Below are 26,847 nucleotides of genomic sequence, written 5' to 3'. Positions count from 1 at the left end.
CGACTCGGTTGCAGAGGCACATTCATGCTCCCACTCCTCAGCAACAGCGCTTGTGGTTGGGGCTTTTTGGTTGGGTTTTTTTTTTTTTTTTTTGGTTTTGGTTTTAAAAAAATCTCACAGCTCCTTGTTCACATTTGGGTTCCCTGGTTCAGACAAGATGCTGACAGAAAACATACATGGTCTAGTTAAAGTGACTTCCAACTAGTGCTGCATGAATCTCATGTCAGGCTGTGAGCTTTGGGGGTATTTCCACAATGGGGGAATATTCTGAGAAGCCACTTACTCTTTAAAAAGGAAGAGAAAAACTTATGAAACCTCACACAGAAGTCTGACACCACCTCGGAAAGCTGCACATCTCTTTGCTCTCACACTGGCACAGGGATGATAAGTCACCCATGATGGGATTCGGGGTGCATCGATCCCATGGGCAAATCCTCTAGCATCACTAGGATTTGCACCTAGTCCGTCGTTTGCTTTATGCTGCACGGGAGTACTTGCTGTGGACGCTGGAGTTATCTAACAGCCACCCTGGGAAGTTCCATGCGAGGTATTTTTTAAGGGCACTTCTGATGCAGACAGCTTCTGAACCCACTGCTGCTCGGATTTACTGGCAGAACAGAGGAGAGGTATTTAGATCGCTTGTTTTGCCTCCTTTCCCCTCCAAGCTTGTTCCCCTTTGACCTTTCCATTGGGTCAGGACAGACAGATGTTTTCTGCAGCAAGACCCCAGAGAGCGCAGGTAAGAAAGAAACCCCTTGAAATGAGTAAAAAGACACCCACGCACCTTCACAATTAGAAATAACCCCGTGTCAGCGTTGATTTCTGAATTTCTCCAGAGAGCGCAGAGTATGAAAAGAGGTTCTTGGTTTGGACCCAGAGAAACTACTTATGACTGTCTTGCCTCCTCCGCCCCCATAATGTGCTCTTTAAGAACCGATAACGAAAGAAACAAATGACTTAATACCAGCAAGGCAGCTGGTCCCAGCTCCACGGAGGGAACCTCAATAGCCGATGAGGTCCAAAGCAAGGGAGCAGGTGCCAGCGAGCAGCACGAAACAGCACCGTGCAGCTGCTGAGCACAAGTCTCCAGGAGACTCGGTTCATACTGACACCTCCTTCGCTCTGCCACGGTCCCAGTGAAGCAGAAACCGTGTCCGCAACGTGCCGCCCGAAGGTGAGCATCACCGCTTCCGAGGAAGCTTTACGTTGCTCAGTGAAGCTGTGCAGGAGGCGCAGCCAGCCAGCTCTCCTTGCGTGTGGGCCTGGCAAGATCTGATAAATCTCGCCCCGATCGAGACAATTTTGCATGTTGCGTTATCAGGCACTCAGCACGGGGAGAGGAGCCTCAGAAAAGCAATCAAAAAACCCCACTGTATGTCCCTGCCACTAAAACGCTGGAGCGCCCGCCCCAGCAAGCTGACAAGATCAGAAAGCCACAGGAGACATAAATGACAGCACGGAAAGGGGTTTGGTGTGGGGAGGAAGGAGGAGGAGGATGAAATCAAGTCCAGGATGTCACGTGAGCAAGTGAGTAATAGCTGTTTTCTGTATTAGCAGTCCCACCTAGCTGAGACGGGCTGGTAGGGGCTTGCTGCCAGAAAAGGTTTGGTTTTCAGAGAGGTCCTCGCGAGCTCTGCTTACGCCCTCGCATACGTGGGACGACCCGTCATGGGACAAAGTGCAAATTAAATGCACGAGTCTCCTCGAGGTGCACATCTGCAGCAGGCTCTCTTACCTTGTCTGCCGAGTCCACAAGGTCTTTCTCTATCCAAGTGATGTCTGATTTTGCCTGTGGGACAACAAATGAGTGTCAGCACAGAGGGGCTGTGATACTCTGCTAGAGTTTTCCCAAAGAACTTGTTTAGCAAGACCAGGTGAGCTGTTTCCAGTCACTGGTGGTGTCCCACCAGACATCGCTCCTCGGGATGCGATTCTGAGCTCTGATGGTGGCTCCGGGAGAGCGGTCGGAGCCAGCTGCTGTTAAAGGCTTTGATAAACTCTGACGGGCGGTGGAGAAGGACACGGTGCCGGCGCTTGGTTACACGCATTTCCCAAGAATCGGAGCGCCACCGCCAAGGAGAGAGAATTAATTTCTGGCAGGTTGATTAAGGTCTAGATCAGATTTTACTCTCAGCTACACATGGACAAGCTCCAAAAGCATCTGTTCTGGCAGCGGTGTCCTGGGTTGGCACCCCCGTGGCAAAGAGAGGGCTCCTCTCCAGGGGCACGCTCAGCGTTTCTAAAGCAAACAGGAGGAACATATTCAAATACCAAAACTCACCACATCCCTCAAGGGCAGGGCAGGGCCAGCCCAGCTGCTCTGACAGGTCCCTGAGCAGCATTAGAAATGTCAATTTATGCTGCCTCTGGGGCCAGATGCAATTCTGTGAACCCTTACAGGGAGAGATGCAGAAGCATTTAAGAGATGCTCAGAAAACAACTGCTTCTGAGCTAGGGTATGGCTCCTTCTCCCCCCAAAACTCAGACTTATGGGAAGAAGTAAGTTTTTGCAAGGTCAATGCCCAAGCCTGCTGTATTTTAATGAACGTACATAGATTTGCTATCACATCTAGGCACTCTTTCACCTGTTTTTTAGATAATGAGCCAAGTTTGAATAGAAAAATCACCCCCCCGAAAAATCAAAACAGATTTGAAACATTTCCTCCGAGAGGTTCAAGTCTTTGGCTGCAGATGAGATAAAACTCATGTGACTGCAGACAGAAGGGATGTAAGAGAGACTCGAGCTGTGACTTCTCTTATGTCTTTTCAAGCAGTTTGTCAGCACAACGGAGCCCGTGGCGCTGGCAGGGCTCTTCGGCGCCAGCAACGTCAACCGGGTGGGCGCAGCGCGAGGCAGAGCGACCTGGAAATAGGACAGGAGCTATGGAGAGGCAAGAGAAGAAAAAGCAAGCCTCGAGGGAAGGGAGGAGCCGTGGGAAAACAGCGAGATTAGAGTTAAGCATTAACTGATTTTCAGCTCTGGAAGGACTGGATCAGATCGGAGGGGGTCCTTGCAGTCACCTCTTTCCCTTCCTCCCCTCCATTGCTCTGCCCTTGCTGCGGGAGCAGCCGGGATCTCTTTGGGTTTGGGAGAAGGTGGTTGTCCCGCTGCCGCCGTGGGAAGCGGATGCCCGGGGCAGCCAGCTGACACATCTACCAAAGCCACAACTAAACCCCTTCCTGAACTCCCCAAAGCGATCACAAAAACCTCAGTGGTCCCCTCCGGGGATCACACCCACCCACAGGGAAACCAGCTCCTTCACGGCTCCGACCGGTGAGCAGGCACCAAACCCTGCCTTGGATGGGGATGGATTGATTTCTCTCCCACGAGCACGGATCTCTCTGCAGGTCCACCCTACCAGCACAAGACACTGCTTCTGCGAGCTACCAGCCATCTTCTGACACCCGCAGCCTCGGGGGAGGCCATTTTACACAGATTCCTGCACCACTGAGAAATGATATTTGCTGTTCCTGAAAAATAAAAAGGAAACCCCGGCCACTGGGCAGATCTGAGCCCAGGAGGTCACTCAAGTCAGAGGAGGAGACAACTTCTTCTGAACTTCCCAAAGCCGTCTTCGAACTGCACAGATGGCTTAGTCACCCTAGATCAGGGCTGGGAACATACATATGGGGTGGGTTTTTTTGCAGCACCAAGTTCAAAATACAAGTCCTCTTTCCTACTTTCCCCTTTCTTGAGGAATGATTTTACAAGCCAGAAGCCAAGAGACAGGTTTGTTTTTGCTCGCATTTTGTCACTTTGCTGGTTGAGACAGTCACATCTAAATGCAAGGAAGAAAAAAAAAAAAAAACTGCAAGAGCTAGAAACAGATTACGCTTTTGGCATTTCGCTTCCTATTCATCAACAACTAACCAGAAGCTGTTTTAATTTCTGTTGCTTCAACACATGCTCTGGTCCCAAAACACTCCCAAATTTCTGGCAGCACCTAGGAAAGACACTCCTTAGAAAGCAGTTTTACCATCAGAAATGCCTTTTCCAAAAGAGAAGTCGTTAGTTAATACTGGATAAGGTCTGGCTCTATGAGGTCAGGCGATTCACCAACTTCTTGCGTCCTGCAGAAGAGACAGAGCACAGCACTGTACGCAGAGCAGATATTTTATCAGCTAGACACTTGCCTCCTGGATCCTTGGCTTGGTGCGAAAGAGGAGCCTCAGCATCTCCAGAGCTTTAGGCTGCTATTCTCCCATACTTTGCAAGCTGGCTTCTGAACTTAGAGCACTCTGCAGCACCCAGACCAGCACGAGAACCCCGAGTGTAGTAGTTATGTCACTGGGATGTATTTTGGGAGTTTTCACTGAAAGGAAACTGCGGTTTCGTATGGGGAAATTGCATTGTGTGGCGATGGCTGCACAGTACCAGCAGGCAAATGAAAACACTGGATGGCTTTACGGGTGCTTAGGCATGGCTCTTTCCATCAGCAAATCTCAGCAGGCTTTTCAAGAGGATCAGTACAGTCCCCCATGTCACAGACAGGAAAACAGGCAGAGAAAGACCAATTTCAGTCACTACACGAGGCAGCAACAAGCAGCTGAGAGCCTGTGCAGCTTTCTTCCTCAAACTTATGCGGCCCCTGCTCTGAGCAGCACAAACGCCGAGTCCAGCACAAATGCTCTCCCTGGAGGATCAGCTGAATTGCAGGTCTGCAGGGAAGGGGTCAGGAGGAGGCAGGTTCTGCATCCTCCCTTGGTTTGTCCTTGCCCCATGTCAGAGTCACCGCTTGGTCATCTGCTGCATCAGGTCTTTGGGACGCTGCTGCGAGGCCCCACGTGAGGTTTGCACACTGACATCTTATGGGGGGGTTGCACAATCCTGTCCTCTTGCTCAGCGGTCAGCTCCTGCACCGTGACGCTGCTCTGCACCCTGCTCTTGTATGGCCAGAGATGGGCACTGGCCAAGTCAGACAGTGCAGACACGGGGAGCGGAGTGGAGAGGTGAGAAGGTCTTTGTCCCTACAGCTCTGAATCAATTCTTTCCCAACTTCTATGTTTGCAAGGAAAAGACTGAGCCCCACGCTTACTCCCAGTTCCTGTCAAGAGGCCATCTGCATTTCATCTGTACAAAATAGATACCCTAGATGGTTTCAAAAGTTACCCAGCTGCTTCACCAGTATCACTGCAAGGTCCTTTGCTGTTTTACAGAATCCCTTTAGCTGTCCCCGCTCTGTACCTTAAATCATAGCTCCTGCCGAACTTCTTTCCAGATCCATGCAACTTTTGCAGCTGTTAAGCTGTTTAGTGCTGCCCTGGACTGCAGCATTCAACCTGCTGCCAGGCTGCAGCTGTGTCTATACGGAGCATCCCAATAGCTCCTTCCCACTCCTAGAGCCTGTTTCCCAGGGAGAATCGCTCCCTCCTCAGTGGCAGGAGGCACAAGGGATCTCAAAACGATTCTGCAGCAGAGAAACACAGAAGCTGGAAGTTATGTTTGGGCAGCTACAGCTCGTGCAAGGAATTAAAGCAGCTGCAGAAGGCAGGCATGCTTCTAGCGTGAGATGGGATGATGCACTACCCTGGTTTGTGGTCTGGCCTCTCTTCTGATCAGTTTTCTGACCTGTGCGTTAACACGAGCACAAAGAATTGCATCCTCACCCCATCCTGCCTTGCCAGGGGTCTGGCTCAGCCTACCTGCCTCTTTTTGCCCCTAGAAACAACGCTTTGAATTCCTGAGGCTCTTCACAAGGAAGAGGCTCATCCTGAAGCCCCCCTGCTAAACCTAGAGATCATAAACCAGTCTTGGGTCAGAAGCAGAAGCCATCAGATCTTTGCTTCAGATGCAGCTAACAGCCATGGAAGGAAAGGCTGCTGCAAGAGTGCAAACCTCCATTGCTTTGCTGTCTCTGCTCCCAAGAGAAGGGACCAGAACCAACCAAACAGGTAACAATCCCAATATAAGGCAATAAATCTGTAGCAAGAAGCATAAACCAAAGCAAACTGTGATGCAGGCAGCTGCACACCAGTAAGCAGGTTGTGGGTCTAAGGGCAAGAGACACGCAGGCTGAGCCAAGGCAAGAGGCTTCCTCCATCACAATTCCAAATGACCTTACACATCCTGGGTGGGTTTGACTCTTTTAGGGCAGAATTAAGTCACTTCTAGGCCTTATGCCATATTTTTGAAAAGCAAAAAGTTGGTGACAGAAGTGGGTTTGCCAATTCTGTTCTTTCTTTTCCTATACCCGTGGGTCCTGGGAGAAGCGGGGTGATGCTGTCTGAGCAGATGCTGGCACTGAAGTGCCAAGACCTGGCTGTAAACTCTGCATGAACCTGCTGTCATTGGCACATCAGTCCTAGGAAAGATGATCCCCAAATCCAGTGATACCAGATACAAATGGTTCCCAGTGCATGGATTAAAGATGCTGTAATCCAATTCTGTGTCAGCAGGCAAGACTGTAGGACTAAGCTCCAGCAAGTCCCAACATCAGCTCCATAAAACAGGACACTTGCTAGCCCTATAGATTTAAATCAGAATAACCAGGGGCTGCCTTTGCCTCCTGCCAGGATCCAGTTACATCCCACCGAGCACTGGGAACAGCATCGGGGAGGGAAGGATCGGGGTTTCATAAACTGGAAGGCGATGGTGTGAAGAACTGCTGCCCGAAGCGAGACACCTGCTGTCACGTCAATGTGCTCCAGCAGTGGGACTGGTGCCCCACGCTAGACCAAAGGGATGTCTCAGCAGAGGTTTCAGCTGCTGGCCAGGAAGCACTGGGTGAAGACAACCTCTGACCACAGGCAGATCCCTCCAGTGCCGACCGCTCCTGGGTGCCAGCCTCAGGAGTGTGGGAGCTTCGCGCCCCTGAACTTTTGCATGAAGTTATTTTATGCAACTTACTCCAGAGCAATAACCTCCCTGCAGAGCAGCAACTCCGGCTCTGGAGGGAGCCTGAAATAAATGGGAAGCAAGAGATGCTGCAGCTTTGCAGAGGAAGCAAGTCTGCTTTTGCTGTTAAGAGCAGAGAGGCAAAGGCTGCTCTGTCTGGAACTTTTTTTTAAAGCGGTGGTTCTCAAAAAGGGGAACAAAAAAAGCAAAGAAACCTCCCCAGCCACTGCCTGCCCTCCTGCAAAGGCCTTATTTGGGCAAGGCTGACGGTTGGTCTCATTTGCAACCAACGAATTGGCCAGAACCACGTACTTTTGTGTGCATTTCTTTGCTGGATCACCCTCAGTGCTCCTGGGAACCCCCAGACTTGGCCCCAGCCTGAGCAATCCTGGGGGACGCTCGTCCCTGAGCAGCACCGTTCTTCCCCGAGCAGAGACACCGCACAGCCTCGCAAAGCGCAGGGCTTCAGCTTGCGGTACCTGCGTCTGAACGGACCCACCGGCCAGCACGGAGGACGGGCTGGACCTGTTTAGAGAGATGGGATGGAGAGAAGGGAACCGTGCCTCGAGGCAGAGCCATTTTGACACGAGAGGAAACGCTGCCCACAGCAACGAGATGGTCATATCAGCAGCTGCAGATTTTCACTCGCTTTGTTGCCATCCACCGACTTCCAGGAAAGCAAGGCAGGCGATGCTAACTACCCCCACAGGAAACCTGCCCTCTGAGCAACGCCTCTCCAGAAGTCTGCAACTGCTCCGGGACCTCTCAGGAGCTGAGAAATGTCACCGCGTCCCTGTGCTACGTGCACAGCCTGCACGTGGGACGGTCACCACGTCAGCCCACCGCCACTCCTGGGGCTTCGCTGGGAGGGGAGAGCAAGAGCTAGGTCAGAGTAAGCAGGTGCTGCTGCTCCGTGTTTATTCGGGAAAGGAGTTCTTTCCTGGCCTGTCACTCATTACAGCTTAGGAGAGAAGTTGAAAACAGAAGTCCAGCCAGGCAGAACATTTTGTGAGATCGTACCAATTTCATTCAATTGCCGAAGTTAGAAAAAACACCTGGGAGAATTCAAGAGTTTCACTTTACCTAATTCAGCAGGCATTGTAGTATCAAGGTTATATTCAAAGATTAAGCACCAAAGCCATCTCTCTTGTACTTACACATACCACACACAATTACAGGAAAAAAACCCTTGAAACCTCAAGCAGATTTAAAAACCTCTCTGCCCAAGAGCAGACTCTGTCCTGTTCTCCCACAAGTATTCCAATGGGTTTAATCCCAGTCCACGCTCCCTGGGCCATACAGCTCCCGCAGCCCCGCGGCTGCTCTCCCTTCCAGGTATGAAACCTTGTGGGCTCTGGTTTTCCCAACTCCAGCATCATCCCAAACATCACCGATCCAGCATCGTTGCAGGGCTGCCTGCTGAAAGCAAAGGTCTGACCACCGTTTTATTGCGTTTTATAAGACAGGGTTACTTTTGCTTAGAATGCGCATGTCTGCATCTGCAAAAGTTTGGGAAGAAGAGACATGGGACCTCTCACTGGAGCTCCTCAACCACTTCCAACCACACTCAGAGCAGGAAAAGCTGCTGAAGAGTTCAGTCCTCAGGGTTTTAAAAAAGAAGGTGGCAGATGGAGGTAAGAGGTGTGCCTGTGCCCCTACGAGCCGTCAGAGAATCAGCAACAGCTTTTTACAGGAGGAGGGAGAAACAGGACAGCGTAAATGCCTGGGGTCACGGACAGAGCTTAAAAGAAGAGGGAGATTCTTAGAGCAATCCAAGAGGATCTTCAGAGAAAGAGACGGCTTCGTTAGTCCTTTAAACTAAACTCATGCTGAACAAGGGCATTTGCTGTTTTGGCAGACAAAAGCCTCGGGAGGCAGCCAGGGCCCGGGGGAGGAAGGGCCCACCGCGGGGTGGCTTTGAAGATGGAAGTCTTGGACAAAGTCACTTCTACAAACACAGCTAAGGAGCACTGGAGACTTCGGCAACTGGAACTTCCCGATAAGTGGATAAGGACGGGGGCGGATTCCTGGCAGGAGCTTTGCTGCTAGAGGTTTGCGGCAAGGGAATACTGAGAGGGAACAGTGCTGCGGTAGAAAAGAGGCACGTTTCACCCTACGCCATCTCCAAGGACTGTTTTATTGGTCTCCTGAAAAACAAAACAAACCAAAAGCGAGGGAGGGAGAACAAACCCAGGTCACGCAGTCAGACCTCTGCACAGCGAGGGTGTCGGTAACGCTGGCGTCTAGAAATCCTGTTCATCACTACCTTCATGTACAAACTCGTATGGGGCCAAGGCAGCTAAGAGAAGTGAATGACCAACTCCATCATGGCACGGATAACACCAGGAACCTCCTCCCATATGGCTTAAAACAAAAGCCTTAGACTCCAAGCATCCTAGAAGCATCCGGCAATCTTCCTCGGGGCGATTCCCCTCCACTCAGAGAGGCAGCCAAATGCTTAATGTAAAATTAATTTGATGACCCTTGAGAAAGACTTTTCTGCTGCTCCGAGCAGTGATCGTGGCTCCCTGCAATGGGGGTAACAAGCAGATCCCTAAAAAGGGAAGACTCAGACCGAGACAGCGCAGTTTTACCCTGTTTGGTGTTTAGATGGAGCAGTTCCACCCTTTTTTCTTTCCATGGGCCCCTTCTCTCACCAGCAAGTTCACTTCTTCTGTATGTCAGAAAGTGACCTACATCATCATCTGTGGAGGTGGACGGAGCTGTCACAGGGAGGAAACACTGCAAAATCCCGGAGGCCACAAATAGGCACCAGCACGGTCTGGCAACGAGGAGGAAAGCACCAGTAACAGAGCACAGGGGACTTCCCGGCAGAGCACGGTGGGACAGCGGTGACAGGTACCGGTGCAGCTGTGGGACAGGCTGTGTCACCCCAAAGGGGCTGAGAGCCCAGGGCACCCTGCCAGGCTCCCCCTTGAGCACATTCCAGCAGGTGGCACTCGGAGCATCTTTAATGTCCAAAAAGTGTTTCTGTGCTGAAACAGGAGGGTGAGAGCCAAAAGGACCCATTTCATAAACACCCATTTCATAAACACCTCTGCGGGAAGATTGAGCACCCCTAAACCAAGGGGGATCTAGGAACTGCTTAAGGGATGAGATGTTTTCTCAAGCAAAGCCTGAGGCTGAAGAAGGGAAAAGGTGGCCTCACGCAGCAGAGCTCCCATGGCAAGGCAAGTCCTTCTGCTTCACAACATCCTTTTTGATTTGCTCGGTCACTACCTGACTCATTTGACCAGGAACACCAAAATACCTGCTTTACACCAGAGGGCTCAGGTCCCTTTTGGGATGGAGAGAGCAGAGAGGCTCAGGCACAGGCATCCCCCTTGCACTCCCCAGTCTCCTCCCTGCTCCTGGCTCTCTCCAGGGGCATTTTGGCACCAGATCCTGAAAGTTTCTTTAAAAAAAAAAAATTAAATAAAATCTCTCCATTCTTTCCAGGCACTACAAGCCACAGCTGGCCAGGATCAGCTGACAATGAGCAGTTTGGGCTAAAGATACAAGCTTAGGCAAAAGAAGTTCCCAAACCCCACCGAGACATTCCGATAGCTCTCCGGTGCCACTGCAGCCTGCTGCGGAGCTGCAAGAGAAGCACTTGCAGCCAGGAGGACTTTGCACCCAGTGAAATGAGATGCCAGAAAGGAAAATACCTTTAACTGCCAGGAGATAAGGAACTACTTAATTATGCAGCTTCTACAGAACAAATCAGTCTCCATTTAGAAAGCACAAGGATTCTGCCTCCCCTTCCTGCAGCCCTACACATGTTTCCCAGCAAGGAGGAAAGGTCCACTCCCAGCAAATTCAGATAAGCTCATGCTTTGATGGTGGTAAAACCAGGCCACCCCATCCCAGGCTTTTCTACATGAAGAATATTACTCTTAGGAACCAGCATTAAAGCACTATCCACCATCTAGGCATGATGCAGTTTTGCTACTTTCAGTACAGAAGATGAAAACTCTAACTAAATTATAAAATATAATGCTGGTTTCGCAACAAGAACTGAGACTTGTTTGCTGCCCCTGGAGTTATCGTGGGATGTGGAAACTATTCTCTATCGCAGGCACGCAGGAATTCCATACTCCTCCCACAGCACACATGCTGCCGGCGGTTTTCTTGTTGCAAGACACATGAAAAGTGGTCTCAGGACTTGGTAAAGCCTTTGCTTGGTACCTACCAGGTTTTGGGATGTGCATGCTGGGAGAACCCAGCGCTCTCTCCCACCCTCTGGGAAAGACACACGTGTGAGATACATTGAAAAAAAAAGTAATCACCACATTTGCATGGTGGTTCTGAACTAGAGCACCGTTAAAAGAAAAAAAACACATCCAAAACACACCCTGAGCTGTGTGTTACCAACACCCTGGTGAGAGCATACAGGATGAGCGCCTGCCGTAGCAACGCACAATTTTTTCATTTAACGCTTGTACAAAATACTGATGCAGCCAGCGGCCGCCCCCTCAGCAGTGACACAGGCACACGCGCCTGCCCTGCGTGCCGGGGATGGGACCGTAACGTGAAGATCACTATCCATCCCTTTCCCAAACATCACAGTATGGGAATTACAGTCACCCTGAACACTGGGAATAACATGTTTTGTCCTGTTCCCCTAAGACATGAAAAATGCTATTTTAAGGAGCTTTTCTTCCCCCCGCTCTGTCCCTCCAGAGAGCCCAGGGCTCCCCTCCTGGTGCTGCTGCCCAAAAGGAGCGACCCCCAAAGACCACCGCAGCCCCCAGTCCCAGTGCTCTCTGGCTGGCCCGATGACGGTGCGGAGCCATCGCCTCCCCCTCTCTGTAAGCAGACACTGCCTATGCCTGATCCGTAACCTGGCCAGCCCAAGCCGTCCGGTTAAATACCCCTCTCTGATGGCGAGGAAATCAATACTGCCACATCTCAGAGTGCTTACGGGAGCACAAAAAGATTGTGTTCACAGTCCGCTCGCTATTCCCAGAGCCACACCAGCAGCTCTGCCGAGATCAAGGTTTCAAGTACAAACGAGGGATAAATGCCTTCATTTTCCGTATCCGAAGGGGTGACATTTCCCTGTTGCGTGCTCCAGGACTGGCAAGGGAAGGACCTGGATTTCACGCTGCAGTCGGGAAACCCTTTCTGCCTCAGAGCATCGTTGCAATGAGATCAGCTGGAGTTTCTGGGAGGCAATGCCAGCAAGCGGCTTTTCCTAAGGGCGAAGGAGAAGGGCTCTGGGCAAGACAGGATTCCTTAGGGGATAGCTGGGATTATCCTCCCTGGATGGTCCCCAGTCTCCTCCAGCCCTGTGGCAGCCCCTGGCAAGCAGCACAGTGCAGCCGCAGGGAGGGCAAAAAGTTATTGCAGCTTCACCTGGAGCTATGGAAGGAATTTACGGCTCGTGTCAAAACTAGGCTTCAGCTTCCAAATAAAGCTGAGACTTGTAAAGCTGCAGGAGCTTCAGAGAGACTGCCTGCGTGTGCAGGGAGAGTCCTGCAGCAGCATCCGAGCCAGTGACCCCCCCAATAAACCCAGCCAAGGGGACTCAATGCTCCCAGTTGCTGGGGTGGCATGCTCCAGAGACCCAAGCCCGCACTGACCCCTTCAAAAATCAAATGTGAATAAGTTCTTCGGTTTGAGCTCTTCGGTGCCAGCCCTCGGCTGCTGTCCCTGGCACAGAGGGAGCTGCCACCCCCCCATCCCCTGCGGCCGGTCCCCATCTACCCTTCCCTCCATCGGAGAGAGGAGCCTGCGACTCCTCCATCCCTCCGGGGAAGTGCTGGCAGAGCTCTGGCCTTGCTCACGCTTCCTCCTGGGTCCACAAAAAACTTGACTTCAGCAATCCCGTGCCCTCCGCCCCCCCAGCTCAGACAGCCGGGAGAAGCCTGGCCGAGGAGGGGTGGGCAGGAGGATCCCTCGCTTTGCTGCGGGCTCAAGAACTCCTTTAAGTCTGACGGGGAGATGGATGACACGGGTTTCCTCCAGCTACAGCACATTGTAAGAGATTTTTTAAAATTTTTTTTTTCAGTAAAAGAAGCTTTCTGGAGGCAAAGCTTGAGGCAGTTTCTATGAACCCACAAGGGGGATGGAAATGGAAGAGAAGAAACCGGAGCAGTTTTGATGGGTCGGCGCGCCATGCGTGAGGGCTGTTTGAGTGCTGCTCGCCAGCTCTGCAGACTCTGCTGCATTCCTCATGTGCAAGTCCTGTAAACTGACCCCTCTTCAATTATTCATTAGAGTCTGCAGCTCATCAGAGACTCTGCTCCTCAAACAGGCATTTATTTGTGGATTTTTTTTTTTTTTTAAAGAGCTCAGAAGCTTGCTCTTAACCGTAGCCCAGCCTTGCCAAGGACGAAGAGCAAACGCTCTGGCAGGAACGAGCCAGGCAGCTGTCAGGCATTACATTAAAAACAAACCCACTTGATTACTTCAACTGACAAGACGGAGCAGCCAGTTTAAGAGCTTTACTACCGACAGGCTGAAAAAGCTGAACATTAAGAGAGTAGCAATAGCTGCAGCCCAGTCCCTGCGGCGCAGAGGGGAAGGCAGATTTCCAGGCAGCACCATGCCATCCTCAAGATGTTCTGCTCCCACCAGGTTATCCCAGGTCCTGCCCAGTCCTGGGGGACCAGACTGGCCGGAGCACTCTTGGCCGAGTGGCTGGAAGCAACGGAAGAGGGGCAGTGGGCAGAGAAGGGATTTGCTGAGGTACCTGTCTCTTCCCACGTTCGATAGCTTTCCAGTTCTTGGAGAAAACAGCAGCAGCTGTGCAAACACGCCAGGCGTGTTTCAAAGCAGAGCGTTTCACTTGTTTGTTTTAAACCCCTTCATGTTAAGAGGCTGCAATTAGAGTGATGTCCAAGACTGATGAGGATCGCAGCGCTGGACGTGTCTTCTGTCTCGCACTCGGCCTGGAGCTGGAGTTCACGCTCAACGCCGGCAGCCTACGCAACGAGAGCCCTCCATCACCTGCACTCTGGGTGGGCACACAGGATTTGCCCTTTGGTAGCCAGCAGGTCTCGGGTGACTCTTTCTTCCTCCCCCCCTGTGAAGGGAAGGTGCTTCAAGTTTCCCCTCTGAGCACCGACTTAGTGATGCAGCTCCAGAGAAGACAGGACAACTGTCAGTAGATGTTCTGGCAGTCAGCGAAGCCTACAGCAAGACGCGCAGTGGGTGAAGGAGAGAAACGTACTGTTGGAAAGCAGAGCTCTGAGCAAGCACTAATGCAGTATGCCACGATGGAGCAGCAGAAAGCCTTCCTCTTACATCCTGCTGGAGGAGCGTGAAGAATTCCCACTTCATGACTAGAGGTCAGAGCAGGATTCCTCACCAGCAGTGAAGCCCAGCCTGCAGGAAAGCTGCTCCAGCTGCATCCAGTTTGCAGACGGGAGCGAAGAGCCGGTCTCGAGTACCTCAGCAGGTGCGGGAGGAGCGTAGCAAAACCAAGATCCAGCCTTATTTCTAACAGCAGTCGACTGCTATTGAACCACACAGAGGACTGGCACCGAGCTATCTCACAGGTAGATGGCTACGACCCTGTTTCCTCCAAGTCATCCCAAAGAATTACAATCCAGAGCTGTGACTGCAACTGTACTTCGTCATCACTAGAGGGTTATAGCAGGGGTTTGCACCCAGAACACCACAAACTAATGTTTACCCTGGTGATATGGGTATTTCTCTGGCCAGAAGTGTCCACATCCAGGATTCCTGCCTATAGCTTCCCTTGCTGAAGATGCCGCAGGGGAAGACCTTTCTGCAAGCTTCACCTGGGCAGAACACAAGGATAAATCAGCAGGAGCTATACAGATCTGGGAAAGAGCCGTGTCTTCCCCTTTACTGCATTCCCACTATGGTTTGCTGCCTAACAGCAAGGCTCAGCCTGAGCAGGTGGGGCACCTCATGCCTGGTCTGTGCAGCAAAGCAAAGCCCTCGCTCCAGTCTCAAAGGTCTCTTTTATGGTGCAAAGCAGAGCTGGAAGAGGTTACTTACTCACTTCCCCAGTTTCCATTGCGCACTGTGATTATCACCCAAGAACAAGCTGATCAGCACTCCCAGCCTGAGCCAGTGTTACCTCCAGAGAGAGTGGGCACGCTCAGCACTGCAAATCCACTCCTCTGCTCTTCATTATGAAGTGATTTCACTAATTGGGTGTTGTACTTTCATGCATAATTCCTCACACTTGGCACCTTCAGGGAGCACAAGCTCACCCCTCAGCCAAGCTGGCTGCAGAGCAGGCTGTAAAACCCCAATTATGAGAGGTTCCATTTTTCCACTGAATTCAAGCCCTCTGTTGCCGTTCCGCAGCTGAACAAGGATCAATCTTCAGCCTACCTGACAATTAAAATCTAAAGAACATAGGAAAGAACGAGGTTCAGTACCTGGGGACCAATGCACAGCGCTGCTGATTAGCCCCTGGGGCAGAGCAGCTTTTGAGAGCAAGGCAAGAGACCTCCCTTTCTGCTCCTGACCTGCACAGAGATGCAGCTGAGGTCAACCCAAGGCTCTCGCAGGAGAAGTTTCTCTCGGTGTCAGCCCAGGCTGGGTCAAAGGAAACAGAACAAGAAGAAAGCAGGCCCTGAGCTCTCTGCAATGCAGAGGATGCCGGGGCAGCAGTCCTGCTCTGCGAGCATCCATCCTGCTCCTCTACCGCCAACACGAACGTGAAAGAGGAGCTTTTCTGTTCAGCAGCCCGCAGACGTCGCGCTGAAACCTCGCACCAACTGCGCTGCTGCTATCCTAAAGCCAACATCAAATTTAAACAGGGTCAAACACCACCAAACAGGAGAGGGGGGATAAAAAAAAAAGTCATCCTTGTACCTATCTTTGCCAAAGGCTCCTGTTCAACGTAGCGTTGGATTAGCAATTTGGGTTTAGGGATGTGGCCAGGATTGCCTGGCAGATCGCAGACTTTTATGGTAGGGACACGCTAGGAACATCCAGACAAGCAAGGATTCAGGCACAAGCAATCTAGGATTTTGCTCGCTGTCAGGAGAGGGTTTGGCTTGGAATTCCTTGTGGCCACAGAGCTGGAATGCTGTTGGGATGGCCCTGACTGCAGATCCAGGCTCCTTTCCCTGCCACCATGCAAAGGGAGGCAGATGCTCCAGACGGCTCTCTGCCCAACCTGTAGGATCTTGCAGGCATTTCCAAGATACTCAGATAAACACACCGAGGTACGATGCTTGCAGGGACTTGCGTACCACAATTGTTCTTGAAAGGTGGGAATCCACACAGGAGTAAAAGCCACAAGAAGTTGTGAAATGCACCAGCTGTCCTCGGTAGGAAGCTGAGTTGGAACTACAAAGGCAGCTAGAAAGTACTGGATCACAGCCAGCCCGGCCCAAAACATCCCCTCGTTACCTCTGCAGTGACCATTTCATCATGTTTCATGCCCAAAGGCCCTAAATGTGCAACAACAGCAGGTGAGGTGATGACAGAGGCATGAGACTGCATCAGTCTCGTACTACCAGCTGCGAAGTTCCCAACTCTTTTGAGGAACTCTTGGATCTCCTCCTTTGCAAAGCGTCTTTGGTTATTGCCCAGGCAAATAACGATTGTACTTCTGGCAGCATCCTACTTATGGGGACGGGGGGGAGGGATGGCACTTCTGCGTGGGTGTTGAGTAATCGTCATTGTCGCTGCTTCAGGCTATTTTTAGAAGAGATCACAGAATTAGCTGCAAAACGGTAGCAAGTACAGACCTAGAATAAAGGTGCCTCTTCCCCTTACAGTTTTCCACACAAAGCTAGAACAGAGGGCATGGAAGGGATCCTGAGCAACCTTCAACTTGAGAATAGCCAACCTCAGATGTTTATTGCCGTTTACTTCTCCTTCCTTAGCCCATGTTGTAGGTAGAGCCAGTGCCAGAAGCTGCTGTTAGCAACACCTACCCCCAAAATGAGCAGAAAAATACATAGATATTCAGTGCGCTGCCTGCATCCCCCATCTGCAGCATCGCAGCTGGTTCAGAGTGCCAGAGTTGGCCCTGAAGCTGAAGGTATGTGTTTATAGGAGGGATTTCATTTGTCTGTGCTGCTAGCAAACGTACCTTGTACAAACTTGGAAAAGGCGACCGAGGTTATTTCGGGAGCACGTAGCAGGGCTTCACATGTTCAAAAGTTACTGAAAATGGGATTGTCAGACACCGCTCACAGGCATTTTGGCCACGGTGCCTCAGAAAAGCGGAAAGCAAGACACCTGCAAGCAGCACAGGGCTCTTGTGGTTTCCCTGCTGTGGGATGTTGGACAACTTGCCTGCTGCTCTGCTCCAGCTCCCCAGCTGCAATGGGGATTTCACTTCCCTGTCCCACAGAGGGACAGACACAGACACAGAGCAGCAAAGAGAACCCCAAGTGCTTTTTGGCCTCTATCGCATGATCGTTCTGTGGGGCTGCATCTACAGATGGAATCAGCCAGGGTTTGTCCCAGTGATGTCCTTCAAAAAAAAATAATCTTCAATTATTTTTAAAGCAACATCCTTCAGCGGCTTTTACAGGAGGCCAGTTTAGCCAAGTGTTTGAAGATGAAAGAGGCAAAGTCTCAAGTCTTAGAAGCCCAGCTGGAATCCAACCAGAAAAGAGATTTTTTTTTTTTTTTTTTTTCCCATGTCAGAGATGCAGGTACAGTGAAGAACTGTAAAACCACTATTCTCAGGGGAGGGAAGTGCACAGTCCCATTAACCTGAGTTCATCTGACCCACGCGAGGTTTCTTGCAGGCCCCCTGGAAAAGTGCCAGTCCAGCAACTGGGACAGAAATACAGAACAAGTAGGAGAGATGCAACGGCAATGCTAGAAGTCCCGCATAAGTTCCTGGCAAAGAACTGCCTGAAAAGCAGACAATCGCTTTTTAAGTTTAAATTCCTTTTACTAAAAATATGACAACAACCAACTGGAAAAACAATACAACAAGCCCCCATGGCCTATAGCACGGACGATGACTCAGAGAGAGAATCTGCTACAGGGCACACACTGAGGGTAAGGCGCAGGACAAACTCTTGACAACCCGCTCGGCAAGGTCTCCCAAGCCGAATCAAACATGTTGTGTCATTCTTCACAGTTACAGCATGTATGTATCAGAAAAGGAAATCCTGAAAGTCTTAGGGTTTCAAGGTACTGAAATGGCACTTCTGCCCAGCACAGTGTCTCGCAGGACAGAGAAATATGGACACAATCAGGAAATACCCGCGCTAACATCGGTCCTCGGTCTCATACTTGGAGAGAGCTCACATCAGAGAAGTCAAGTCCTTCAACATCATGCTGTCCATGTGTGGAGCAGCAAGAGCTTTAGGTGTCTGAAGAAGGTCTAGCAGATTAAGACCCTTGCCCAAAACATGGAAGACAGCAGCTCAGTTCCCTCTACCATTCCCACCTGATGTTAATGGGGACACAGAGGGCAACTCGACCAAAGTGGAGCTTCTCCCAGCCCCACCAAGGCAAGAGAATAAGCTCAGCAAGGGCAGCTGTGCCACAACCATCAAATACTCTTTTATTTCTCATCTCATCTGGCAAGATCACAACACAGAGAAAGGTGTAAACACGGCACTGGAACACTGCAGGGATTCTCACTTCTAGCCCTCTGCTACAGCCTCCAGTCCATCTCCTGGGTGCTGGACTGAGGTAGCCCTTTGGGAAACTTTTCCAGATATGTTTGGCTGACAAAAGGGACAGGATGAAAGAGGGTTTATCTTTTCCCCTACTCCAGACCCTTACACTCCCACATGCACTCATCCAGATTACAAAGCAGCAGCTTACAGGCTTTAAAAATAGTTGTCCCCAACCCATTCACCAAGTCAGCTCACACCCCACACGCAGCTCAGAGGGATGACTTAAAGACGTAACCCCAGAGCATTTTTACCTTGGCTGGAGGATTCCCACCTTCTTCTGGAGCAGCCTGCCCATTCTGCAAAGGAAGAGAACCTGCCATTAGCACACGCCAGGCATGGGACCGCTCCTTACACCCCCTTACAAAGGCTGTTGGCTTTGAGAGCCCTTCATGCAGGACAAACAAGGGAGGATGCCACTTTCAGACACGGTACAAGACAGCTGAACGCTCCCCATACACCGAGGGGACACTTTCTACTAAGGAAAAAAGTTGTTTGGGAAAAAATATCTCTTGTTCAAAGACTCTCCATGCTCCCCACAGATGAAATTAGGGCTGCTTATATACCGACCATCGCTTGTGGGGCGAACGCCCCCCCTGCACTCCTCAGGCGCGGATCCCCAGGGCGGTGGGTGCAGGATTCCCACCCTCGGCACCACGTGCTGCAGAAACTGCTCTAGAGACGCAGCCCTGTGGTTGCACCATCCCACCTCCCGCACCCGCGTTGCGGCTACCCACTCCACTGTTTCTCCGGGACTACTGGAAGAATCAAGCAGGGAAGATCAGGTGAAGATGGGAAAGCAGTGCTAGAGTGCAGTCAACAGCCATTTTACCATGACGTTGGCTTTAACATGAACATTTATCAGTTATTTATTACCCTACCACAGCTGATACCGCTGCAGGAAATCTGCACCACCTGCTTGGCTCCAGGCCACCTCTAGCCTGCAAGTCCAGCTTCTGCTGCTGGAGCTCTGTCCAAAGTCACAGCAGGTGACCTGAACTGCCTGGAGTAGCATCAGCCGGTCACGCTCGGCACTGAACCAGAGACTTTATCGGGTTCAGCACAGCACCGTGCCTGGAGAAGCCAGTGGGAGCAGAAGCGGGTGGGATTTACTTAGACACAGATACTCAGAGCAGGATAAGCCCGTACAAAAGGTTTTCTGCAGACTGTGAAGAAAAACAAGGGCAAGAAGATTTTGCTTTGACATCTATTTGCACTACAGTCTCAGGCTCCAAAAATCATGGAATTCCTCTCTTTCTTTGAAAGAACAAGGCAAATTTATTCACTCCTCTTCAGATGTTATGGTCCAAGAGAAGAGTTGCAATGCAACTGTACTTCAGCCTCAGACTGTTACTTAAATGCCTGGGTTTTAGAGCCTTTCAGGAATCTAACAGAAACAAAGCTAGCTCCTTCCCTGGAGAAGCAAGAGGACATCACCCTGACATCTGTCTTAGAACTACACTATCCCCTTCTCCCTCTTGGGCCAAATTGAACTTAACTTCCTTTTAATACAAAGAAAAACTTGCAATTGTTGATCTTGAGAGAGTTTAGGGGCTGCTGAGAAAACCTCACTCTAATGCTGCACTTGCTTTCTACAACATTGACTGGGTGCTTCCAGGTTCACACTCTTCTGCTTCCCATAGGAGGTCATCACAGCTGGTTTTAAACCGCTTGGCTACCTGCTCATGGCTAGCTCACAATAAAAAGTGTAAAGCTAAAGAGCTAAATTTAAGCACAAGTTTAGTTTTCAGGTACTTCAAATCCAGAGACAATAGTCCAGAGTCTCCATATATCTTCATATTTAGGTCTCTCCACTCCCACCTCAGCCCAGCCTGTGCTACCTGCAGCAACTCAGAGCACCTTAGTCCTACCACAACGTGGAGTTCCACCGCTCCAGCTGGGGAGAAGACCACCTGCCTCTCGGCCTGACCCTGGCCCTGCAATATTTCCATTCATACGGATCCCCTCGGAGCTCAGTAACTCACCTCGGTACCAACTTAAACTGGGCTTAAGTTCCTAAGTATTTTCAGCCAATGACTGAAAAAAGCAATAGCACTACCATGCAAGCCAAGTTCTTCCAGAGGAACGTTGCCCTGATGTTTACACGGAGCTCTTGGTACCATTAGCACAAAGAATAGCTAAGAAGTGAAGTAAGATTTTGTGTTTATGTATAGCCTCCACATAGAGGGGGGGGACACACTGTGCTCAAGATAACCAGACTTGGAAACATGCTTATGTTTACTGGCTCAGCTGTCACTGATCAACAATTCCTAACTTGCTGCTGATCCAAACCATAGCTCAGGGAGGGCTGTTTATGTCTAAAACAGCTTAAGAAGCAGAATTTCCTTGTTGGACAGAGGGAAGCAGTGCCTGGCTCATGAGCTGGAGAACAGATCTACAAGGCACGTGTCAGGAGAGGGGTGAGTTGATGTGTAGGACAAGCTCTTTTATTCCCCTGGGAAGACCAGCACACGGTGAGCGAGTGCAGGGTCCGTCCAACCCTTCGGCTTCAAGGATAAGCCAGGAGACACCGGGTGCTACCTCTGGACCTGCCAGACCGCTGTGTTTCATCAGCTCCCTACCCCGAGGAACACTTGTCCTACACGCTGCTGTTGACAGAAATCCATCCTACCTGGGGGTGGAAGGGATGCGGAAAGAAAGAGAACAGTGTCTGTGCCAGGGAGGTTTCCTGGGCATGTAGGTCCATAGTCTTAGAGGGATGAAGCTTCTGATGAAACAGTCACTTTCTCAAGCTGACATAAGGCAGATGTATAAGGAGAGAACTGCAGTATTTAGAGCCAAGAGCTTTCCTTCTACCCCAGAGCAAACCCAGTCCTTATTCCCTCATATGGAATTCAAGAGCCATTTGTAAGCATCGAAGATGGAAACACACTCACAGCTACAGACTCATCACCTCCCGAGATAAAATACAGCCATTCATTGCGTTGTAAGTAGAGCTGAAATAGTTTGTGGGTTTCTTGGTTTGACATTTGTCTCTTTAAAATGCTTTATTTCTGCACTCCCCCTGAATACCACGCGCAGTGTGTTAGCAAGTGCATGTGTGTTTGTCTCTGTGCCAGATACCCTTTTCCAGCACATTGTTCTCAGGGTTGGAAAGGAGCCTCCTGAATGTCCTACTCCGAGAGCAACCCCGAAGATCTCCCCGCAGGCAGTAACCAAGCAATACCTGCTGCAGGAGGGAGGCACAGCAACTTCCCTTGGGTGCCCAGGGCAGCAAGGAGCCGACGCAGACTGGTGGCAGAGCAGGGCTTGGGCTACCGAGAAGGCAGCGGCACGAGCCTCACTGGGGGCCAGCAGCCTGTCCCTGCAGCTTTCCAGCCAGCACTGCTCTGGGGCGAATGGAAATGGGGATTACAGAGCTAATCTGATGGGCACATGGAGCGGCAGCCTGGCAGCGAGGGCACCTCTGGGCGAGCGACAGCGAAAACTGCCCGAGAGGTAACGCAAAAACCCTTCTGCACACACGCTGCTCTAATAAGTTTTCTTAATAGCACGCAGAAAAGTATATTGGAAAACAAGTGCATTCAGTTATGCAACTGCCAGCCTGGCTGAACTTGAGAGATATTTATCTTAGGACATCTTGCATTTTAAATCCCTTTAATTCCACATAATCCGCAGCACAGGGAGCAATTTACAGAACAGGCCGGTGCTGCTCTGATCTGCACGCAGGACGAGTCGCACCCCTGGCAGGACCGTGCGAGACCGTGCCCACTCCTGCTGCCATCAAGGGCTGCGCTCTATAGTTAGCACCATCAGCACAAGTCATCCCGGATTATCGACAGCTCTGCTTAGGAAAGCAGCCTGCTGCTATTTCTGGACCTCTAGGTTTTGACTAGTCACTTTTGAGATGCCTATACACAACACAGCAAGGGTACCAGGTACCCAGAGATGCAGTTTCACCCAACTTGGATGAACCATGAAGCATTCAGGCAGAAAGGAGTGGGGGAAGAAACCCTTCACCCCAGAGCTTCTGCTAGTTTGACACAAGAACAAGGGATTTTATTATTATTATTATTAAGTGGAATTTATGAATCTTACCTATTGCCGTTCAGAGAAAGGAAATGATTCTGCAAAAATAAAGATCTCCAAAAGAACTCACGTAGCCCAAGCAGACTGAGGAGTCTACACACAAGGCATATCGGAGACCACAGTTGCTCAGCTTCCTCCCCTATCTTTTGATCATTGTTTTATGCATTGTTCACTGAAGATGCTTGAAAAAGATAGTTATTCATGAATATCTCCTGCTCAATAAAGGATGATACACATATACGGGCAAAAATAATTAGCTTGAAGTGGTTGGGTTTGGTGTAATCCCACGTCAGTTGTGTTGCTGTATGTTTGTGTAACAAGAGTTTAAAGAAAAGCATAGCCTTGATGACAGTATCCATCGCTATGGTGATGAAGTCATTCAACTCCACTCTCTATCACTTGTACTCTGCCCCAGCCCAGTTTTTCTACTACATAAGCAATATTCTGAATAATATAAGCAGCAGAGAGAACAGGGAGGGGGGAAAAAAAAAAAAAAAAAGGAAAAAGTATTACGAAGCTAGCTCAGTCCTCAGGACAGAGGGACTTGTCTCCTGCAAGGGATCAGTTCCAGCTCCCACTGCCACCCACTCCCATGCATTTCCCCGGCACAGCTCCAGGCTGAGCTCCGGCGGGCCGGGACGAGGGGCACCAGCCATGACCCATCTCTAGCAGCAGACAGCCAACACTCCCAGAGCACAGTGGAAAAAACCCAAATCCCTTAACAATAGGACTGATGCCTCCACCAGCATGGTGACAGCACCTCTGCTCCATGACTCAGAAAGCAAAGGTTGGAGGAAGCCGGTTTCTAACCTGGATGGCAGCGATCCCAGGGCAATTCACGTAACTGGCATTCCAGAAAAGTCTCCTTGGTTTCTCAGTGGTGCCACCTTGCCCAGGAGTGGTGAAAACTTTCTCCTTGGGCCCTTACCCTTGGTGATTTTAGCCTCAAGGTGCAAAACTCCCCCCAAGCCCAAGTCCCTCTCCGCAGATACGCTGCTGGATCTCAGGGAACACTCTAACATCGGACCCAGGCAATAACCTACACCCTGGCTCCGGGCGTACGATGTGGTTTCAGGAATCGCGATCAAGTCGCTGCAGGACTTCCTTCGTCTCCCACCTTCAAGCACAAACCCATCCTCATGACTCAAGCGATGCTTCAGAGCAGATGCTCTTAGCCCACCGCACCTTCGTGCCGGCTGCTTGACACCCGCAGCACAGGCGGACCCTCGGCACAGCACCCCAGCCACACGGCAGGGGGGGTCTCTAGGAGAAGCCGTGCCGTATCTGGCCGATGAAAACGAAGCAACCTCACATCAGGTTTGGAGGTGAAGAACGCCCATATTATTTTCCTCACTGGAATTGAGCGCACATACTTGCTCACCTTAAAACAAAGGGAGGTAAATTGCTAATGTCCCACTTGTGATCTTAAGACGTAAAAAGACTAATCTGCAGAAATATCGCCTGCAGGCAGCTCCTGACCCTGACCTAGAGCTCTGGCCAAGGTGAGATGGGGGAATGGGATAGCTCAGAAGCCAGAGGCAGGCCCTCCAGTTTCAGTTTACAATTAATACACCCGTTACTAATGCAATAGGGAAAACAGTCCTTGCTGCTGCCATGATCTTCGCAGCTGACTCGGGCTGACAAATACACCGGACCCTCCTGGCCGCTTCCGCTCAGAAGAGATCCCGTGATGCTGACACAGCGCCTGCCTGGCACCTGGGAGACCTGGGATTAAGGAGTAAATGAATCTCGCCCACGGCATTCGCTGCCCTGGGCACTGGCATTAGTTTCCTCCCATAACGAGCCTAGTTGCGTTTTCTGGCTTTTCAGGCTATCTTCCTACTTAGGAAGAGAGAAACCGCAACCAAAAAGCCCTGTCTCGCAGCAATAACCTACACCCTGGCTCTGGGCGCACGATGTGGTTTCAGGAATCGCGATCAAGTCGCCGCAGGACTTCCCTCATCTCCCACCTTCGAGCACAAACCCACTCTCGTGACTCGAGCGATGCTTCAGAGCAGATACTCTTAGCCCACCGCACCTTCGTGCCGGCTGTCCGCACAGGCGGACCCTCAGCACAGCGTTCCACCCGCGTGGGGGGTCTTCTACGAGAAGTCGTGCCGTATCTGGCCGATGAAAACGAAGCAACCTCACCTCTGATTGCCAGCAGACCTCCCCGCTGTCATTGCAGCAGTGGTGAAACGCTGCCTCCACTCCAAGCAGAGATCTCTTAAGAGGCAATTTTAAATAAGAATGAGTAAATCTGACTGATTCACCGTCGCGACATCCCTTGGCAGGATAGAGGAGCGTGACAGCATCGAACCCAGCCAAAATGATGGGAAAGCACCAAGTCTGAGTAAAGCGCCTGGGACAAAATCCCCACCATCCCTCTGGTTTCTCCAGGAAGGCTGCTAGTTCCAATTTGGATGAGAAGATGTTTAACTAAAGAGTGCCAGGATACAGTGCCTCAGCTGGCTGCTCTGCAACGGGTGAAAACTGCTACAAGCTGTCCCCTTTATTCTGAAATGGCTGTGATGCAAGCCTGCAGATGTGGACAGATGCTGTGCGCTGTCCTGCACATCTGGCTCGGAGGTCTTAATTAGAAGGAAAAGAGCAAAGCAGGAGGGGAGAGCAGACATCCAGCAAAGTGACACAGGACCACGACCGGAGTTTGCAACACAGGCCTGCGAGAGCAGCTGGGGCGGCGGATAGCGAGGAAGCTTGCGGGGAAAAAAAGACTCAAAATCCAAGATATTTATTCCCTGGGCCTTCAGTGGCGGCCGTTTTCCTCTAGGTCTGGGAAGGGATTTAGGCGCACGCTGCTCACGCTCCCCAAATAATCAACGCCTGCAAGGGCAGCAGCGGAGCCGGGAAGCCCCCGGTGCCCCACCGCACCGGAGCAGCCGGCGGCCGCCCCCGGCACCGCGTACCTCCGGCGGGCTGCGACCCCCCCACGCACACCGGGGGTCTCCAAACCCCCACCAGCCCCCCCCAAAACCCGGGGGAAGCGGACGGGGCGGGGGTCCCCGCAGCCGGGAGGGGGTCCCCGCAACCGGGAGGGTCCCACCGGGCGGGGCGGGGAAGCCGGGCCGGGCGCTTCTTTGTTCGGTGGAGACCCCCGGGGAGGCGCCGGAGAGGCGAGGGGGGTGGGTGGGGGGGGGAACCTCCGTGCCGCCCCCCCGTCCCCGTCTCCCCACCGGGAAGGACCGGTGCTTTCCCTCCCCCCCCCCCCTCCGCCGCCCCCGGCTCACCTCCGTGTCCAGATGCACCAGCTCCATGTTGGGCCAGGGCTCGGCCAACTGGGCGAGCGGCATGCTGCCGGCGGGGCTGCCCCGAGGGGGCTCCGGTTGGGGCTCGGAGCGGAGACCCGCGCTGGGCACCGGCTCCCCGGGCCGGGCCGGGAGCGGCGGGGCGGGGCCGGGGCAGGGGAGGGGCCAGGTGGGGCGGGGCTGGGAGGCTCCGCCCACTCGGCTGCGGGGTGGGAAGGGGGGGGGGGGGTCTGGGGGTTCCCTTCAGGTGGAGGGAGGCGGCGGGGTGTTCTCCCAGTTTGTGGTGGGTTTCGGGGGGGGAGGAAGATGAGGAGGTGGGCGTGGATGCTAGATGCAGCCTTTCGGGGGGGTGAGCTGTTCCCTGCCAGCGGCACCCTTCCCTGGGCGTTTTGCTCTGGTAGATTTTGGAAGCAAAGATTGTTTAAAATTGTTGGGAGGGTACCGCTCGCTCCTGTCCAGCAAGGGAATCCTCAAGGCACTGAGAACGCTTGAGCAGAAAACATCTGCAGAAAAATACCCAGCACCCCAATGTCCCACTCTTCTGTGCCTTGGAAAGATTTTTTTTTTAACTCTAGGAGCGTCCAGCTGCTTCACTGTACGCGCAACGCTGTGTAGCATCACCAGAAGAAGAGGTGGTGAGGATAAACTCGGTGACACAATTCAGATATTGCTGCTTAAAGCAGGAAGCTGCTCTGGGAAATCCGGATTCCAAGTTTGAGATGTGCAATGAGTCACTGCTCATCACCACCTGCAGTGCTCCCCCCCTCCGCCACCTTCCCTACAAAACATGGATAAAAAAACATACCCACCTTTCTACAGCGTTTGGAGAGCCTCAGAGGAAAGGTGCCTTAAGCACAAGTGTTCATAATTCATGGCTATTCTCACCTGCTGGGTTTCTCAAATAGGAAAAAGTTTTCTTCTGCTCACATTTTACCAAACCCCAAAGCACCATGTTTTCATATTTCATTATAAAATTATATGTTAAAAAAAAAAAATATCTTTTTAAAAGGGTGCATCGCTAAGGGTTGACTTCATCAAGGTGTGGCTGGAAATACTTAATGAGCCTAAGTAAAAGCATATGCAGCTGGGGTTTTGCATTCTGAGGGCAGCT

General features: G+C 51.5%; 1 protein-coding gene across 5 annotated transcripts in view; it reads right to left on the bottom strand.

Moving 5' to 3' along the window:
* Positions 1–25,861, bottom strand: part of RPS6KA1 (ribosomal protein S6 kinase A1) — a 43,384-nt gene extending 17,523 nt beyond the window's left edge. Inside the window, exons 1-3 of one of the 5 annotated variants that reach the window (XM_075047531.1) lie at positions 25,719–25,861; positions 18,675–18,719; positions 1,736–1,789 (exon numbers count right to left, since the gene is read on the bottom strand). In XM_075047531.1, coding sequence (XP_074903632.1) covers positions 1,736–1,789; positions 18,675–18,719; positions 25,719–25,781 — 162 coding nt within the window. In that variant the 5' untranslated portion in view covers positions 25,782–25,861. Of the gene's footprint in view, positions 1–1,735; positions 1,790–3,359; positions 3,411–4,134; positions 4,274–18,674; positions 18,720–25,718 lie in introns of those variants that run through there. The other 4 variants (XM_075047532.1, XM_075047533.1, XM_075047534.1 and 1 more) reach the window with 4 other exon arrangements.
* Between the last annotated feature and the right edge of the window lie 986 nt (positions 25,862–26,847).

Source organism: Buteo buteo, chromosome 16 (genome assembly GCF_964188355.1).
Source record: "Buteo buteo chromosome 16, bButBut1.hap1.1, whole genome shotgun sequence".
NCBI classification, from domain to species: domain Eukaryota; kingdom Metazoa; phylum Chordata; class Aves; order Accipitriformes; family Accipitridae; genus Buteo; species Buteo buteo.
The sequence above is the reverse complement of the archived record's forward strand: the minus strand, read 5'-3'. Positions and strand labels throughout refer to the sequence as shown.